Raw genomic sequence first — 17,459 nt, 5'->3', positions numbered from 1 at the left:
AGACACCTGTAAGTTTTGCACAGATAAGCTCAGACTTCTCTTTCTTTTCCTCTTCATTTGTACAAATTCAACATTATTACAAAGGCATCAGAAATCAGCAGGGCAGTTTCCAGTGCCAGGCTATCAAGTAGGAAAAAGAACCCTGAAAACATTCTGCAGTACCTTTCTGCAACCACAACACTCATAGTTTCATGGCCCAATTCATCATTTTAAGCACACCTGATGACTCTGCTAGAAGTGCAGCTCTCAAAGGCTACCAGCCTAGGCCAGAAATCAGAAGCCTGTAGCTGCTCCAGAGAGTAGAGTACCCAAAGACCATTGCTAAGGCCCAAATTCTGCAAACAGGAAACACGCTCTAAAGCAAAAGAAGACTCAAGTTATGAATGAATTTCACCAATCAGATCACCCCAGCCAGCTCCCTCATCTTAAGCTTAAAAAAATAAATCATGAGAAAAGCCTGTCTGATATGTTTAAATAGCTATCTGGTGTTTCCTGTCGGCAGCACAAATCTCAAATCACATCACCATTACTGTAAACTACAGCATTTTAGACTCCAGGACATTATTTCTACATCAAATATGTGCTCTCAAGAGAGGATAAAAGCTTAAATTCCAGTCAGTCATTAAGGTTAGTCATTATAAATTGAAGATACCAAGAAACTGGGAGGTGTTGGTGTTGCAAAAATAGGCTTTTTAGATTGTTGTTGGCAAAGGAGGAAAAGTCCAGAAGTTTGCATTTGTGCATCATGAAGCAACGCTATATGCTAGATAGGAAATTAGGACACCGTGCAACCAAAAACACATGTTACCCGTGTTGTCCTAGTCATTCTAGAAGCAAGAAACATAACTATGGGTGAAAGCTACCTGGAAAGAAGTGAATCTTCATGCCGTGCTGACTAATACTTCGGCACTAGACTACGGCTGGGAACTTTCAGCTGTGTCATCTCACACTGCCTTCAGTAACTGCAACTCCAGGCTGTGCAAAATGAAGGCCGATGGCTGCTAGGGGCGTGTGAGAGAGAAGGGGTGGGAGTCAGAAGAGAAGGAAAATAAGGTGGTTGTTTTTGTGAACTTTTCAACCACTGCTTTATGAATAAAAACAGCAGCCTCCTTATATGACCCGAAACATTAAGAAAATGACCACGGACTAAATAACAGATGTAGAAGAACGCACAACCAAGAGACGCCCGTCATTATTTGTACATCGCATGAAAGCACCTCACCTTCTCCACCTTGCACAAAGGCAGCGCCCTGCAATGGATGATAGCTGCTCCAGCTGGTAATGATTCTCTGGAAAGAAGTCCAGAGAAGTCCTTCCTGAAAACACACCTCTCTGGAAAAGGGCTTCAAGGGCTACTTTGCTGCTGTTTCCTATACAGACATACAGTTACAATAAAGCATCTAACTCCTGGCCCAATGTTTGCTTCTAGATGAAATAGATGGGTGCTCCAGAGGAGTTCACTGGGCTTTCTCTGGAGATGGTCAGGTTCTGTAGAAGGAGAAGATAAGCCCACCTTGCCTATCGGCACAGGCAAGTAGCACAGGTCAGGGAGTGGAATTTGCCACTCAACACAAACTGGTGCAGCTTCACTGGCTTCCATAGAACTGGTTGCATCAGCTCTGACTATTCACAGTCATTTACATTTCTTATGCATCAACTTCTATAACGAATGGGGCTTATCTGTGTTTTTGTAGAGATAACACACAACCCTTCAGAAAAGTCTGCATGGATAACAGGCAGTTAACTCTGACAGGGTGAACAAGAACTAAAACCCAGGAAACACTCTTTACTAAGCATATGCTGTTCACAGATAATCAAATCTAAGGACTGCAGTCTCTTGTCACCATCCCAGCCACTAGACTTCAGCTCCAGAAAAATACCTTTGTAATTTGTAAAGACAGTTCAGCAGGAACTTTGACTACAAGTCAAAGTTAGACATTAAGCATGAAGACAACTCAGGCCAAACCATTTCTCAAGTCAGACCCCGTTACTCATCCTATACGTAAAAGATGTAAAAAGAAAAGCACTAAAAATTAATAGTAGCTAAATCAACACACACTCACTAGCCAGTTTTCTTCTGAGCAGAGTAAGAAGGGTATTTATAAACCAGTGCTTTCAGTTTAATTTAGGAAAAGTCAGGAGGCTCAGGTGGGCTTAAGGAAAATAAAACCCTAGGCACATCTGATTTTACAGAGACAACTAGCAACATAAGACAAACCCACCTAAAAGGAATGCAAGGCCTCTAGCCCTTGATCAGAACTAATGGCCACAGAAAGTCAGGTGTGACTGCTATCTGCTATGAAATACATCAATATCGTATGACAGAAAAATACAAGGGGACCATGCCACTGAGAAGGGCTCAGCATCCAAGAGCAGCCACAGCAGCTGTAGCAAGCTCTGGAGCTTTTCCTTAACATACCCATTACAGGTCACCACTAATCCTCTTCCCCTGGCATCAGTACAAACAGATTCCCTAAATGAAATAATCCACCATTGGATAACCTGCTTATTTACTTCTACCATCTGCATATAGCTCTAGCACAAAATAAAAACAAACCACACACTTCAGTTTGAAACTAATGTAATCTGTATTGATAGACTACACTGAGTCAAGCAAATGCCCCGATATCAGCATTGATGACTCCACACCTTCCCTTACCCCTCCAGCACTCACTGACTCACAAGATCAAAAGGAACAGATGATCCAGGGGCACATTCTGAAGGTGGCAAGTACCAGATCTACACACGGGACCCCTACAAAAATAACCCTGATGGCCAGTACCCAATGTGGTTGTAGCCTCCTTAAAGGAGCCAGCTCTTCTGAAAACTGCTGAACATTTCCTCTTTGATACTATCATAAAAAAGAAGGAAAAATAAAAGTAGTACTATGCTTGGGCTGAAAGCTCCAGTCGGTATGCGTCAGGGCAACAACTAACAGCATTAAAATAACCAAATTGCCTGGAGTCACGGATTGCCAACTCCTGCCCCCACAGTACCATAGGAAGATGTAATGCAGACAAAGAGTGCTAACCATCAAAGGACTGAGAACTGTCTGTTTTCCCCCTGCCCGAGACTGCACCTTTAGCATCCCATATCCTGTCCCTCTAAACGTTTTGATAATTTCAAGTGTTCTCAGAGAATACTGCAAACATAGCAGAAGCCCAAAAGAAGTCTCTCCAGCTGTGTTTCTTCCTAACTGGCCAGTCCCTGTAGGTACCTCCTAGGAGTGGCCACTTATCCACAACATTATCGCCAGACTACAAAACAAGTGGAGAGGACCAAGGGAGGTTCTACCTCCTAACTTGGTTGGACTAATTAGCCAGATCGTTCCCCTGCCTAATGTTTCTATTTCAATGCTTCTAATCCACAGGATGAAAAGGCTTCAGCTCCCAGGTGGCACACTAAGCACTCCAGACATTCACCAGTCTGGCTTCCAGGCGCAAAGATGTCAGACTTGGACAACTCATGAGCAAGTATTTCTAGCTCTTCTTCTTCGCTTTGGCGGAGGCCACGCTTACAGCAAAGCTACTCCCAAAGTACCCAAAGCAGGACGCTTGAGAGAAGAGATGACTCAACTCCTGTTCCTCACAGTAAGCTATATATAAAAGGCTAGTTACCACCACACTTTCAAACCTAGGTTTAAAACAGAGGTGGAGATACTGAGAAAAATCACAGTTATCCCTTGATACAAACCACGGCATGCCAGGGGAATCAGCGCTTACAATAAGCCCCCACTGCCAAAAAGCCAACACCCTTTGCAAAACAGATCCATCTTACTTCCTCGCTGCTATCCCCACTGGGCCAAGCGCTTTCCTGTCCCACCAGCACGGGGGCCAGCCCTCTGGCCACTGCCCGTACACACCGGCTGCTTGGCGCTCGCACCGGCCTGCCCGGGGAGACCCTCGAGGGGCCTGGGGAGTACGGGTGGTCAGGGACAGGGAGCAAGAGCCGGACAAGTTGAACGATGGGTCGGCCGGGATGACAGCTCCGGGTCCTGCCGCAAGCCGGGGATGCCGGCTCAGCCATGGCAGCCCCAGCGGGGGACCCCGCCGGTGAAGGGCCCGGCACTGAGGCTGACCGGAGCACAGCGCCGGGGGGGCACGGCGGCTGTTTGCAGCCGTTAGCGACCGTTGGGGGCGCGGGGCCCCCCCGAACCCCGTGGGCTCGCTTCGACCGGGGAGGGGAAGCCCGGACGAGCATCACCGAAACCAGGGCCCCCCTCCCCCTGCCCGCGCTGCGGCTGGGTTAGGCGCGCCCCGGGAGAGCCGCGCAGCCGAGGCTCCTTCCCTCCCCCCACGCAGCGGGGCGGGGGACCCCTGAAGTCGAAGGGAAGAGCCCTTCCTGCCCTGGCCTTTGTTCCTTACGCGGGGGCCCGCGGTCTGCCCCGGCGGCACCCAACGCCCAGGGGCGACACAAAGGAGGGGGCGCGGGGAGGGACCGCCACCCGCGGCCACCGCCGCGCCTCGCCCGCGCACATGCACTCACGCACAGCAACAACGACGAGCGGCGTTACCTTGTTCATCCCATTCCCCATGGCTTAAGCGACCCGCACGCCAGCACCGCGGGAGAAGCCCTCAGCTGCCGGCTTAACGAGCTGCCGGCGGTGGGTCAGCGTGCATGGGACACTGCTTGCCGGGGGTGACTAGGGAACCAGCTAATTGTTAATCAAGGACGGCTGCGGCTTGCCGCTGTGGGGAAGGGTAAGGCGCATCTCCCCCCTCCCGCCCTGGCTGGGGCTCTCTGCTGGCTGCCTGGCGGCTGGAGACAGGTTTCCACTCGGACGCCCCCAGGCGCGCCAAGCCGCGGGGCCGCGCCACCAGGAACTACCTCCTCCCGCCGCCGCCTCCTCCCCCAGTGCGGTTACAGCCCCGCCGCGCAGCGCCGCCCTGGGGCTTGTAGTCCACACAGCCGAGCCGCTCCCGCGCCGCCCGCCCGCAGGAACTACACATCCCAGCGCCCCCCGCGCCGCCGACCTACCCCACCTGTAGCGGCCGGCAGTAGCCGGCGGGTGACCGGTGCTGAGCGGCCTCGCCCCATTCCTGAAGGGATGAGGAAGTGGCAGCGGTGTTCGGCGGGATCATCTCCCTGGTATGAACCACCCGCTGCCATTGCGCGCGGGGAGGGCAGAGCTGCGGCATGCGTTGCTGGAGCAGGCAGGTCCTGCCTGCCTGCCTCTGCGGTCCCGAAACCGGTTTTATTTCGACCTCAAACGGGCCATGGCGGCAAGCACAGTGGCCTGCCTGAAAGAAGGCACCAGGCATTGGGTGCTAGGGCTGCTGCCACAGCCTACCATTTGCTTGGCTGTGTTTCTCCGGTGTGCCGAGGGTTGGTGTGAGGCTGCAGGTGTGAGGCCCAGGCTGCATGCAGAGAGCAGGGCCTAGCAAAGCGACCTCTGCCCTGTCACAGTACGCTCCTGCCTTGGTCTCCTGCTGTTGGAGCCCAGCCATGCTACAGGTGTGGTGGGTTGGCAAGTAGGAGAAGGACATTGGTGTCCCTAACTGAGACGAACAGAGAGGAGACAGCAAACAGTCTGAAGCAAACACTGCGGATTCAGGTTGGCTGAAGTGGGGAGGGACCTCTGGAGGTCACCTCGTCCAACCCTCCTCCTCAAGCAGGGAAAGCCGCTCATGGCAGCGTTTTGGCAGGCATGGCTTCAAAGGCATGCTTGGTCCTTCCAAACCCACGCTTTGCTCCCTGTTAACACAGCTAAACTTGACATGATACAGCCATATCCCATTAGCCACAGGGATATGTTTCAGGGAGGCATGATAATGGGTGATAAGGTGGTTGGGGAAGGAAATTTACCCCAGAGAATTAATGTGATAAGGAATACAGGCAAGGCCGTTAAGAGACACACAGTTTAAATACACAGGCACAGGCTATTACTACATAAGATCTGTCCCATTAACCAGTGCAGTTATACTGCCCCCTGAAAAGTTACATTCTTAGTGGTTCAAATGCAAAATGATGGTGCTGTTACAGCCACCATCAGGTTCCCTATGCATTTGTACATGCATCAGTGTGAAATGTGCATAAAATAAGATGTCAAGATGCCATTTGTTGGGCACACTTCAGTAGGACTGAGCAGGTCAGGGGCATTTGCAGCCCAGGTTAGGCAGTGGAAGGGTGAAAGATGGAGAGCAGGGTAATGCTGACAGGTATCAAATAACTGATGGATTAACTCTGAAATGATAGGTGGGTGGCAGTGGGACTCTTGCACAGAGGCAGTGGTTGCCAGTATAAGCAAACTCTAAGGGAACAATCTCACAACCTCCAGTTGCAATCAAACATGAGGCCATCCTCCCCACTACCCTCAGCAGCACCTCTGTGCCCATTCCTTAAGCAGCCCTGAACACCTGTCTGATCCAGCACCAAACTCATACAGAGAATAAAGACCATAGAAAGCTGGGGGTGCCAGCCTACTTTCCATGGGGTCAGACCCAGGCCACATGGAGACAGGGAACAGGACCAGTCACCTCAGCAGTGTCTTGTCATTGGATTGCTATGTCCTCAAAAACTAGTGCTGCTTCCACAGAAGCCAGCAATATGCTTGTAAACCAACAGAAGTTAAGCCATCAGACTAGCTGCTGAGAAGGCTGGAAAATTCTTACCTTGAAACAGCCATGGCATCACCACAGATGCTTAGATTTCTGGAGAAGGGAACATGCCTAAGAGCAAGGCTGCTTGAGAAATGCAGCCCAAGCCAGCTGAGGCAGGACAGGCCTGGCTAGTGAGGAGGCAGGGAGCTAGCAAGAGGTTTGCTGGATAATCTTGTTCTGGGGTTGTAAGAGGCAAGCAAGAATCATGGGCTGGGGAGGCTAGGCTGCTTCTGCTCTGTCTGAACTGAGTGGCCCTGGGAGCACTGCCAAGCTATAGCTTAACCCAGGTTACGGGAGGCTCAGTGTGAGCCAGCCACTGCTGCTTTCTGCATACTTGGGTCTCCTGCATGGAGCCATGCCAGTGGAAGCCAGTACACGCTTCAACCTAGATCGCTTGGGGTTAGGACCTTGGCTTCATCTTATGACTCCCCCTATCCCCAGCCTCTTAGATCTAGCAGTGTGCCTGGCCCTGCCTCGGCACACAGCAGAACAGGGGAACACCAGTAAGACACTAATTCTGTTTTTTAACTATTCCTGAACCTATCGCTGCTGAGGCTCCACAGAGTTTGGGGGCTGTATTATGCCATCATGAGCCTCAAAACCATCATAGCAGTCTCTCTGTAAGGCCACAAAGGATAACTATTCCGGCTTAATGTACTGTACTTCTCCCTTCCCCCTCAGTACTGCTGAAAAGCATAGCAGTGAGCTTGATCGCAGATGCTGGCTTTAGTATTTCATTGGCAAAGCTCTCCAGAATGTAATTTACTTTATTCTCATGCTGTGCAAAATAGAACTGAGGTCCAAATGGTATGAATCATAGCTTGCAGTAATAACTACTAAACACATCATGTCCCCAAAGTGATAGAATTCCTTGTCAACAACTTTGGCAAGTAGTTTCTTTTTTGTGAGAAAAAAGGGTAAACAATAAATAATATCCCTGATAACTGCATGGATCTGTGTTGTGCTATGAGGACCATATAACCGGAAGGCCTTACGGGCAATAAGCTGGAAATCTGGACTCAGCAATCCACTTCCACGTAACTCAGCTTCTCTATCTGTAAAATGCAAATAACAGGATTTCTGACCTTTGCACTAAGCCCTAAAAAGTCCCATGCACAAGTACAACAATCCATGTGAAATTGTTATATTAGGAAATACGGATGGAAGACATGTCTATCTAACTTAGTATCTGACATTTTTTTTCTGAATGGGAAGTGTTATGCATTCCCATTCTGAATGGGAACCTTGATTCTGTTTTATTTTCAAGTTTCATGGCTCACTTCAGGATGCCTACTTCAGCCTGCAGTGGTTTCTCTTATTAGAATGTTATTGTATGCATGCAGTATTTTGAAGCGAGAGAGAAAAAATTAGAGTGGGAGAGAGTAACGTACTGAGATGAAAAAGCAGTGGGAGGAAATCCACTTCTCTCTTAAGCTTCTCCACATGTCTATTCACAGGGGGATACTGATACTGTCGCCAGACCTCTCTTGACAGTTATTCCAAAACATGATTGTTTTAGTTCTTTACCTGTTGTTTAATAAACTACCACATAATGCATTTATGGGGGCAGATTTTCATCAAGCCTGAATTATCATGAAGTGTTTATTCATTGTCATTTCTCAAGACCTTATTCCCTGTGCTTAGCATCTGCACTGTTCCTAGTATTTTGGAACTCCATTTTAAAAAGCAAGCCATCCTGGATAGCTTGAATAAATAGTCTGATGGGTGGATAGACTGAATAAATGAATGCAGAAAATAAGAGCAAAAAGCTCTTGGTGAATCTCATAGATTTCAGTATCCCTGAAAAGAGCTCACTTTAGCATGGCCTGTAGTCTTCCAAATTTGTGGATCTTTCTACTTCTTGTGATAGGAAGATGATAAATTGAGTAATCCCCACTTCTTGACTTTACACACAAATGTATTTGGCAATGGCAAGTCTTCAGCAGCAGCAATTGTCTTCTAGGCAATTGCCTGTAAACTAACAAACAGTCAAACTGATACCAAAACTGAACTTAGTTAAAAATTAGACAAAACTTCTGCTTTGGCAGTACACTGAGCTTACTCACTTAAACATAAGTGAGTAAATACTCTCTGCTTCGTATCTTCTCATCTCACTTTCTGTAAACCCTGAGCTCACATTCCACCATAGGCAGAAGGCATGTTGGCTACCCATGATCTGTCAGGAACTGATAAGACCTGGGCTGGGTTCCCCTGAAGCAGCGTCACAACTTATTTCTCAGAGGAGGCAAGAAGGGAGATAAAAAGGATGTTTGGTCAGAAATAGCCAGTATGATGGTTTTCCTCTGAAACAGAACAATTTGACAGAATGGAAGTTTTTCACCAGAAATAAAGAATGAAACCTTTTCATAAATAGCACTAGGCTTCTGTGCTGAGAGAGAGGTCCATGGAAGGGAAAGAGCTTGGAGGACTAATTGCCCTTTCTTTTAATATTTCTACTTGGTAATAAGCATTGCTAAAGCACATCAAAGCCTGTTTTCTGGACAGAAGAGTTAGCCCCCTGACTTACTGCCACGTATCCACAGATCAGGATGCATTCATCATTTGATAAATCCACTGTCTTAAGGCCAAGTTTGGCTTTTATTATGTCACTCTGAATCTGCAGTAACTTTGTCAAAATCAGTGGTGTTGCAGCAAGCTTTAAGTCCTGAAACTGAAGGGAGTTACCGCTGTGGTTTGCTTCAGCAAAAACCAGCTTTCAACAAGCTATGAGTAGCTGGAAGACTATCACCTGCTTCTGCCTCGTACTCCTTCCTCCTCCTTCCACTAATAGGTAATAGAAACAGAATATGGAGTACACTGTGGTGAAAGGACTGAGCCAGCAGATGATGCTCCAAAGTGGCACAAAGGAGGGCTTGGCAGAAGGCAGGTCTTCAAAAAAAAAAAAAAGAACCGACAATTCAGACAGGAGGAACAATGCTTAGAGAATGGCTGAGAAAAGTGTATAGGATAATTTAGATGTAGGTTAGCTGCCATGGCAACTGTGTACCAAATTCCTGCGCTTGCGTGTCTCTGAACCTGCCAACAGCTACTTCTGTTCGCATGTACACAGGCTTAAAAGAATCCACCTTAAAACACACGATGGATTGCAAATTAAGTGCAGATACTGGGATTGCTGTGGGGTGCTTGGTTTAAATGTTTAGAAAACAGAGATAGAAAAAATAATACACCATGAAAATTCTGATTTTAATCTCTAAGTGGTTAAAAACTACATAATTTCTTTAACGTTTATAGGAGTCAGTTCTAACCCTTAATTTGCACTGTTTTGACTTGCATATATTACTGGGTCAACCCGACACCTATACCTCCAATGCATATATAAGAAAGAAGTTGGTCCTAGCAGCAGCTCTTTTGATTTTTCACTGTAAGAAACAGACACATTATAAAAAGAGTAAGACATTTTATTATAATCCATGATTCTTTGGAAATAAGGTAAAATATTAGATCCCTAAAGAATAGAAACAAGGCTATCAGAAAGCATGCTGCAAGGCACATGTGTATTATTAGTTACTAAGAATAGTCCATTGCTGAGTGTGAGGGAAAATATCCAAATGCATTTGCTTGATAAGCTAGCTATGTATTCATTTCTCTGGGCACATGTCGGAGTGTCCTCAAATGGAAAATTAATGTTACAATAACTTAACCTCTCTTCCAGTTCATGTACATACCCAGTTCATGTCCCTAAAGGGACACAGCCTTCCCAACATCTCTCTACAGGACCTGTAGACCATAGTATCCATTGGACTTCGCTTACATGGTCCATGAAAACTCTTCAGAGTAGAAAGAGGTCAATTTTGAAGTTCGCATTGGAACTTGGTGAACATCACTGAGATGCTACCAGCTGAGAGCCATTAGGATGTGACCCACCAAAGCCAGCAGGAATCTTTGAATCAACTTCTATGCAGAAGAAGGTGTGGTCAGAGCCAAGAGGTAGTTCGCCATCCTTCCACCATCATGGTACTCAGCATAGACTGTGGTTTTCGGTAATCACTGCCTGCCTCCTGCCAAAACAATGGGTAGAGATCTTTATTTTGATGACATTTTCCCAATAGCTTCTGCTTAAAGGGATATGTCTTAAAATGCCCTGTGTTTGGAAAACTGAAAACTGTTAAAGCTACAGTTCTTGATTACATATTTTGTTTTCTTGGCCAAGATGTAAGATAGTAGCCCTTAAACACTGCTTATGAAAACTGCAGTCCAAATACTTACATTTCCAACACATTCACTACATTCTTCAAGTACACTCAGTTACTCCTGAAGCCCTTGCATTGTTGCTTGTACTGGTGGCTCACTCCTGATAAAATACTATCCAGAGTTAGCAACTTGCTTTTTCTTGCAGAGTTTTCACTTGGTTTGGTTATTTTGGCCTGTTGTAATTATCTACCTGATCGTGAGAGCAGAGCCCCTCCAAAGTTGCTTCCAAGCTACCTGCTTACCTAGAAAGTCTGACAGGACGTCTCCAGTGCATCTGTGATTCTGCACAAGCAGGACACTTCAGTGTGCTGTCTGTGAGTGTTCTGTGGGGCAGCTGAGAATGGGAGATGAGTGGGGAGCAGAGGCCAGAGCCCACTTTTAGGCAAGAAACATGCCTCTTGGGGTGTATCAGTATAAAACATTAAGATGTTCTCAGGTTAAGTAGCAGACCCAGTGCCCCTTGCCTGTCTTCTGCAAATTATAATAAAAAAATGTGTTTTCTCTCTAAGTATATGGTCACCTGAGACATTCTGGATCAGTATGATAGCAACTGTTCTCAGCAGCTGTTTAGTACTTCTGGGGATGTGAACCATCTCAAGCTCAGGAAGCAGTAACAATGCCAGGACTTCATATTCTACTGTTCATTTCTGTATCTGTCTCGCCATACTTCTGCAAATTCCCATTCTTCTACCATCATCTGCTGAGCACTGTGCCTGCTGAGCAAAGTATCAACTGCTAACAAACTATTCCACTGATAAGGCCTGGTTAAGTACAGATTAACATCTGATGTTGGTATGTAAACCTGTGCTCCACTGCACAGGGTGTAAATTCAGGGTCATTACACTAAAGACATTTTCAGACATCATAATCTGCCATATGCCTTGTCCAGTATAACAGTCATCAGGAAATTTATGTCACAGAAGAGAATTACTAGTGTGCAATGAGTCTCATTTGCTTTCAGGTTGACAGTTTATTGATTTTCTTTTCAACAAGTGTCTGTCCAAGGGAAAAACTGCTGGAATTGCCGATACTGTCTTCCTTGTTCTTGTGGTTTAAGTCCAGCTGGCAACTGGGTTGTACCATGTAGACACTTGTATACACTCTGTTCACTAAGCTGAAATATGTCTCTGTACCTACTGGACACCTTGCAGTTACAGGACATGTTGCTCACACCTGTCTCTGAGCTTTTTAAGTGTTTCTCTGATGTTTTATTGTGGTATTTTGGAGTCTCAGTCATCCCCTTTGCTGAAGCACCAGCAGCACCTAGCAAGCTTTTAACCTGTCAGGGGTTAGTTCAGGTCTCCTTGTGGTCTCTTCTGAGGCTTTGTTTGTTCTGACCCTTTGGTGCTTTGTCTGGGACTTGGTTACATAAACAACTTGAGACATCGATTCTCAGGTTGTACGCTTCTCTATAGTTTCACTTTCCTTTGGGACTGCAGGTTAGATCTACTCTCTTGGACACTTCATTTTACCTAGGATGTAAAAGAGCTGGTTTAGGTCATAGCAAAGATTCATACAGCTTCACATCTTCTCACAACAGTGGCAAGTAGTGGGCATCTATGGGAGACAGGGTGAGTACAAAGGGTCCCTTCCCTTTTCATATTTTCCAGTTTTTGGCAACCAGCAGGTCAGGTTTGTGAGCCAAGTGCACACCCAGTCCCTGGTCTGAATGTTAAGCTGGTGTTTTTATGTTAACATTTACAGTGATGCCAAGAACTCTCCTTGAGTGACAACTGCTCATTCAGAACTGTTTGCATTGATTAGGGCTGTATTTTTCTCAAATGCACTGTTTTGTATTTATTAGCTATGTATTTTCTCTGCCATTTTGCTGCCCAGTCAGTTGATAATGTGAGATCCCTGTGCTACCTTCTCAGGCAGCTTTTTGGTTTTGACTATTGGAAACAACTTTGTCTAATCAGCCACGTTGGCTGTCCACCATCTCTTCCAGCCCATTTGTCAGTGTGTTGGACAATGCAGGACCTGGCACAGTCTCCTTCCCCTGCCTTCCTCTTGCAACTTCCTTTAATTGTGAAAAATGATCAGTAGTTCCCAGCTTTGCTTTTCATCCTCTAACCATTTAATAATTCATAAAAGGACTTTCCTTCAAACTATGGCTTTTCAATGAGCCTTTTGAGGCTTGGGAAGCCTGTGAAAAGGTTTCTGAAAAATGCCATTTTACAAATGCTGGGGGAAATTGTACTGGGGAGAAGGGTGGGGAGCAAGGGGATGTGTTTGCCTCTGAGACCAGTAAGTTTTTAGACTTCCTGATGTCTAAGCTTCCCCTTAACCTAAGAAAATTGTGTAGTCTGCCAGAGCACTATTGGTGAAAAGCAGTGTATTTCCACTGAAATACATCTGGTGATGCTGATGATAGAGGCTGAATGGTCTGCTTATCAGTAGATTTACTGAGATTTGTTTCATTAACTCATGTCTTTGAACATGGGTCTGTAAGCAGAAATACTTTTGTCTCTTCATTGTGAACAATTCTACTTTGTTCAGATGGAGTCAGACCCACCTGGAGGGAATGCAATAGTCAAATGCTAATTAGACTTGGGTAGGGTTAATACAACCTTCTACTGATGTCCATGAAGGCAGAGTCAGGGTTTATATTTTTATTGCCTAACAGGAACAGCTTATGCTGCCAGTGAAGTCAATAAAACTTTGTCATTGATTCAGTAGGAACAGGAACACATTTGTCATAAAAGATTCACCTGATGACCTAATCTTTTTGTAAATAAATAAAGAAGCTATTTCCGGAAATTTCACACTGTCTTTTTTCATTTTATAATTATTATTATTTCACCTGCTTTGATGGTTACTTTGTTTGTCATCTGGCAGAAAATGAAACTCATTTTATACTCTCTTAATATCCAAATAGAGCTATACTGCATGTCAATGGGCTTGTATTTAGGAGTAGCGCCAACACTGAGTAATTTTAATATATTATATAGTTGATAATATCTGACCAAATATTCTAGAATATGTCACTATAGAAATGAAGGTAGGTTTCCTGTGTGGCTTACAGTATCATACTAAAATACAAAAGAAACCTGACTGGGTTTCAGTTATGAAATAATAGATGCTGAGCCATTTTCAGATTTGCTTCATATTGCCAAAGTGTTTAAGCAGGTGTGTTTCACAAAGTTTGTGAAACAAAAGCTCAGCTGAAAGCAAATCAACATTAGGAAGCAAAACCAGTGCTGAGTGATAGTGTTTAAAAACTGAGAAACAAGAGTGGTTTTAAACAGCAACTGAAAAGATGCTTTGATGTTTTTTAAGCACTCCCTTATACTCTAAAAACATGTTACAATTTTCTGCAATTGTGTACAAACAATGAAAAATGTCAATGAATCTAAAAGCCTTGGTATCTTCACAAGACCAGCAGTTATCCCATTGGTTTGCAGGAAGAGGCAAACCCCTTTGCAGCAAATGCAAAGGTAGGACAGATTGTGTTTGCTGAATTCAAGTGATACCTGTAATCAATACCTTCACTGGACATCAGCTGAGGAAGGACCCTTCCCTTGCACTGTGAGCTGAACACCTTCCATCACCATGCAGAATGACAAGTGGTCTCCCTCTGAAACACGACAAGGCTCAGCAGTAGCATAGGCAGAAATATTTGGGTCAGAGACTGCTAGCAAAGGCCAAGGTGAACAACATGACCTGAGGAAAAGTTAAGAAAATCTTAAGAATTCTGTCTGGTTTTACATACGTCCCTAAAAGCCTTGAATTCATTGGAATTCCCTGAAGACAAGTCACTTCATGCTATAAAGTGTACAGAAGCCTTTTGACAGAAGCATTTGTAAGTGTAGCTCTCTGACATGACTTAGGAAGATAAGACATGAACAATAGAGAGTTATTAACATGAATAATTTTCCATGCAAATTGGAAGCACTGCAGAACAGTAGGATGGATGTGGCTTAATGGCACCAGGTTGCCTGCAGGGCTGAACATAAAATATCACTGTAGGAAAGAAATAACAAAGACAAAAGTTACTAGAACAAAACTGCTTCCAGAAATATGCTGTGGCAGCTGGACCCCGAGATCCCTTTTCCTCAAAGTGTTTCCAGATATTCAGTGCCCAGAAAACATGCCTGAAAAGCCAGAGGTAAAAGACATGCAGTTTTTCCAAACCTGAAGAACTCCAAAAACCCAACACATGAATCTAAACATCTTCACCTTATTCACCTTCATTCCACATCTTGGGTCAGCAGGATGATGACAGATGTATTTGCAAAAGTCATCTTAGCATCTTACATTAATCAAATATGTTGTCCCCTTCAATACAGGAAAAAAGAAGCAACATGAAGAGATGAGCAAATTAGTATTTCCACACATTGTTTTGTGTATTGTCTTTTCTAAAAGCAGTGTCTTCAGTAGAAAGGATGTAGGTAGAAGAAGGGCTAATGGAAATTGCAAGCATTGGGATAAACGTCCCCTGGGATATGTAATGCTGCTGTGACTTTCCCAAGACGTATTTCTGCCATGTCTGTTGCTACGACTCACAGCTGAGCAGCAGAGCTGGTGCTAGGCCAGGTGGCAATAACTTAGGCTGGTTGAAATACCAATCCCAAGAGGCTCAAGGGAAAAAATGTTCATACAGCCCATGAAGAAATGGCAGCTGTTCACTGGCCCTCCTTGCTGAAGCCTCCTCCACTTGTACATAACTGACACCTATAGGAGTGATACAGAAGAAAAGTATTTCCATTTGACATTTTGGTGGACAGTCTTATGTAGCAGCAAGATGCTGTCTGAAACACACAGACCTCTTCCAGTTTATTCACTCCAACAGTGGGGATTATTTTATAACACATGACTGGAAATAATATTTTCTTCAGTTCATCAGGAAACAGACCAAGGCAAAGCACTGGCTCTTGAGGAACAGGAGCTATGACATCCTGTTCCTGCTGCACATTCAGTGCCTCTGCCCCTATAAGAAATTCTAAATAGATCTTTCATAAAAAGGGGTGATTTTGCTAAGTCAAACTACTGTGTGTCTCTGTCTTCAAAAACCTCTAACAAAGTTTATGTTTTATTTGAAACCAAAAGGTGACAGCCAGATCCAGTCCATCAAGTGCAACATTCACTGAAAAGCCTGAAAGTTTTCTGATATAGAAAAGGTCACCCTACCATTTCTAGTACTGTGGGTGAGTGGGTGCAGGGAGGGAGGAAAGGAAGGAAGGGAGGATGAAAGGAAGGATGAAAAGAAGGCTGGAAGGAGTGATTCTGTTATTCTAAGATTGCTGTATGCTGATGTTTGGGAAGTCTATGTTGATGCTGCCTGTGTGAGCCTTTCTGTGGTTACACAGAGGATTTTGGTCTCTGTGGTCCTACCTTCAGTGCATACTTGATTCTGTACTGAAAACTTTAATGCCAGGTCTTAAAATCGAGAAGCTGATTCCCTCTGGCCATGTGGCAAAACCAAAATGAGGAAGAAAATATAAATGTTTTCTTTATTCTATTGCAGTTATGTATCATTACTCAATCCAACACCCAAAGCACAGGTTTTCTGCATATGTAGAAGCAAGATTACCTTGTTTCTGCAGTACATATTTATCCAACTCCCATTTTATCATTCCCGTTAATATCTGTCCCTCAGTCATCTCACTAGTCCCCCCAGACCCCTTCTTATTCCCACATTGCAGCTCCATGCCCTACTGGTTTTCATTTTCTAAAGACGAAACCTCAGAAGAACAAAACATGAAGAGTAGATGGGTCAAACACTAGTTACAGCTGACTGCTTGCTTCTCTTTTTATGAAAGTCTGCCCTTTACCTTCATTTCTGCCCTCCAATGATCTGGCCTTCAGCCACTGAGATTTAAAGCAATTTTAACACAGAGTTTGATTTTGGACCTTTTTTTGTTTTGGTTTTTTTTTTTCCAGAGGAGTGGCTGAATTTTTCTGGTTAAACTCATTTCCAGTATAAAAGAAAAGTTGGGCTTTTGAAGTAAATGAAAATACCTACTTTCTAAACTGGCTTACGAGAAGCAATGGGATGAAGAGAGATGAGACTGAGTAGTGTTTAATGCTTCTACCAGCAAATTCATCATTTTCCATGTAAATAATATATTATTTATGTCCTGGGTTCAGCTGTAGCAGTCATTTTTCTACTTAGTAGCTGGTGCAGTGCTGTGTTTTCGACTTTAGTATGAGAACAACACTGATAACACCAGTGTTTTTAGTTGTTGCTAAATAATGCTTAGTCTGATCAAAGATTTTTCAGTCCCTCATGCTCTCCCCTTGTTATTTCTCCTACCATTATTATTACTGGTGGTAGCAGTAGTGATTTGTGTTATACCTTAGTTACTGGACTGTTCTTATCTCAACCCATGTTACATTCTTTTGATTCTCCTCCCCACCCCTTGGAGGGTTGGAGGAAAAAAGGGAGGAGTAAGTGAGCAGCTCAGTGGTGCTGACTTACAGGCTGGGCTTAAACCACAATTTGTTTTCCTACAGGGAAAACATATCTCAGGTCAGTAAGCCTTCCTTCCGAACTACCTCTTCATCTTTGGAGCTTGAGACTAATTCACAGGTACATATATTACCAACATGCTGCTGTGTAAGCACAGATACATGATGGAAAAGATTCCATCATGGAATAGAGGTGGCTGACGAAATTTCTGTTTAGAGATCTAGGTGCCATAGCGA

At 44.7% G+C, this 17,459-nt stretch overlaps 1 protein-coding gene and 1 long non-coding RNA gene across 11 annotated transcripts in view; both read right to left on the bottom strand.

The window, feature by feature from the left end:
• DUSP22 (dual specificity phosphatase 22) overlaps positions 1–4,964 on the bottom strand; it is a 42,654-nt gene extending 37,690 nt beyond the window's left edge. For 3 of the 10 annotated variants that reach the window (XM_061346599.1, XM_061346606.1, XM_061346604.1), the window contains exon 1: positions 4,514–4,821. In XM_061346599.1, the coding sequence (XP_061202583.1) occupies positions 4,514–4,534 (21 nt within the window). In that variant the 5' untranslated portion in view covers positions 4,535–4,821. The other 7 variants (XM_061346598.1, XM_061346603.1, XM_061346600.1 and 4 more) reach the window with 7 other exon arrangements.
• Positions 4,965–7,348: 2,384 nt separating this feature from the next.
• On the bottom strand, positions 7,349–14,135 carry LOC133208608 (uncharacterized). Its single transcript, XR_009724449.1, has 2 exons — positions 10,286–14,135; positions 7,349–7,654 (listed from the first exon to the last, which is right to left on the bottom strand). It is a non-coding gene; the product is annotated as an uncharacterized LOC133208608 (long non-coding RNA).
• Between the last annotated feature and the right edge of the window lie 3,324 nt (positions 14,136–17,459).

The sequence above is a fragment of the Neopsephotus bourkii genome, unplaced genomic scaffold (genome assembly GCF_033783945.1).
Source record: "Neopsephotus bourkii isolate Nb327-2 ecotype Australia unplaced genomic scaffold, CSIRO-AGI_Nbou_v1 NB_272, whole genome shotgun sequence".
NCBI lineage: Eukaryota > Metazoa > Chordata > Aves > Psittaciformes > Psittacidae > Neopsephotus > Neopsephotus bourkii.
This window is presented reverse-complemented; position numbering and strand designations above follow the sequence as displayed.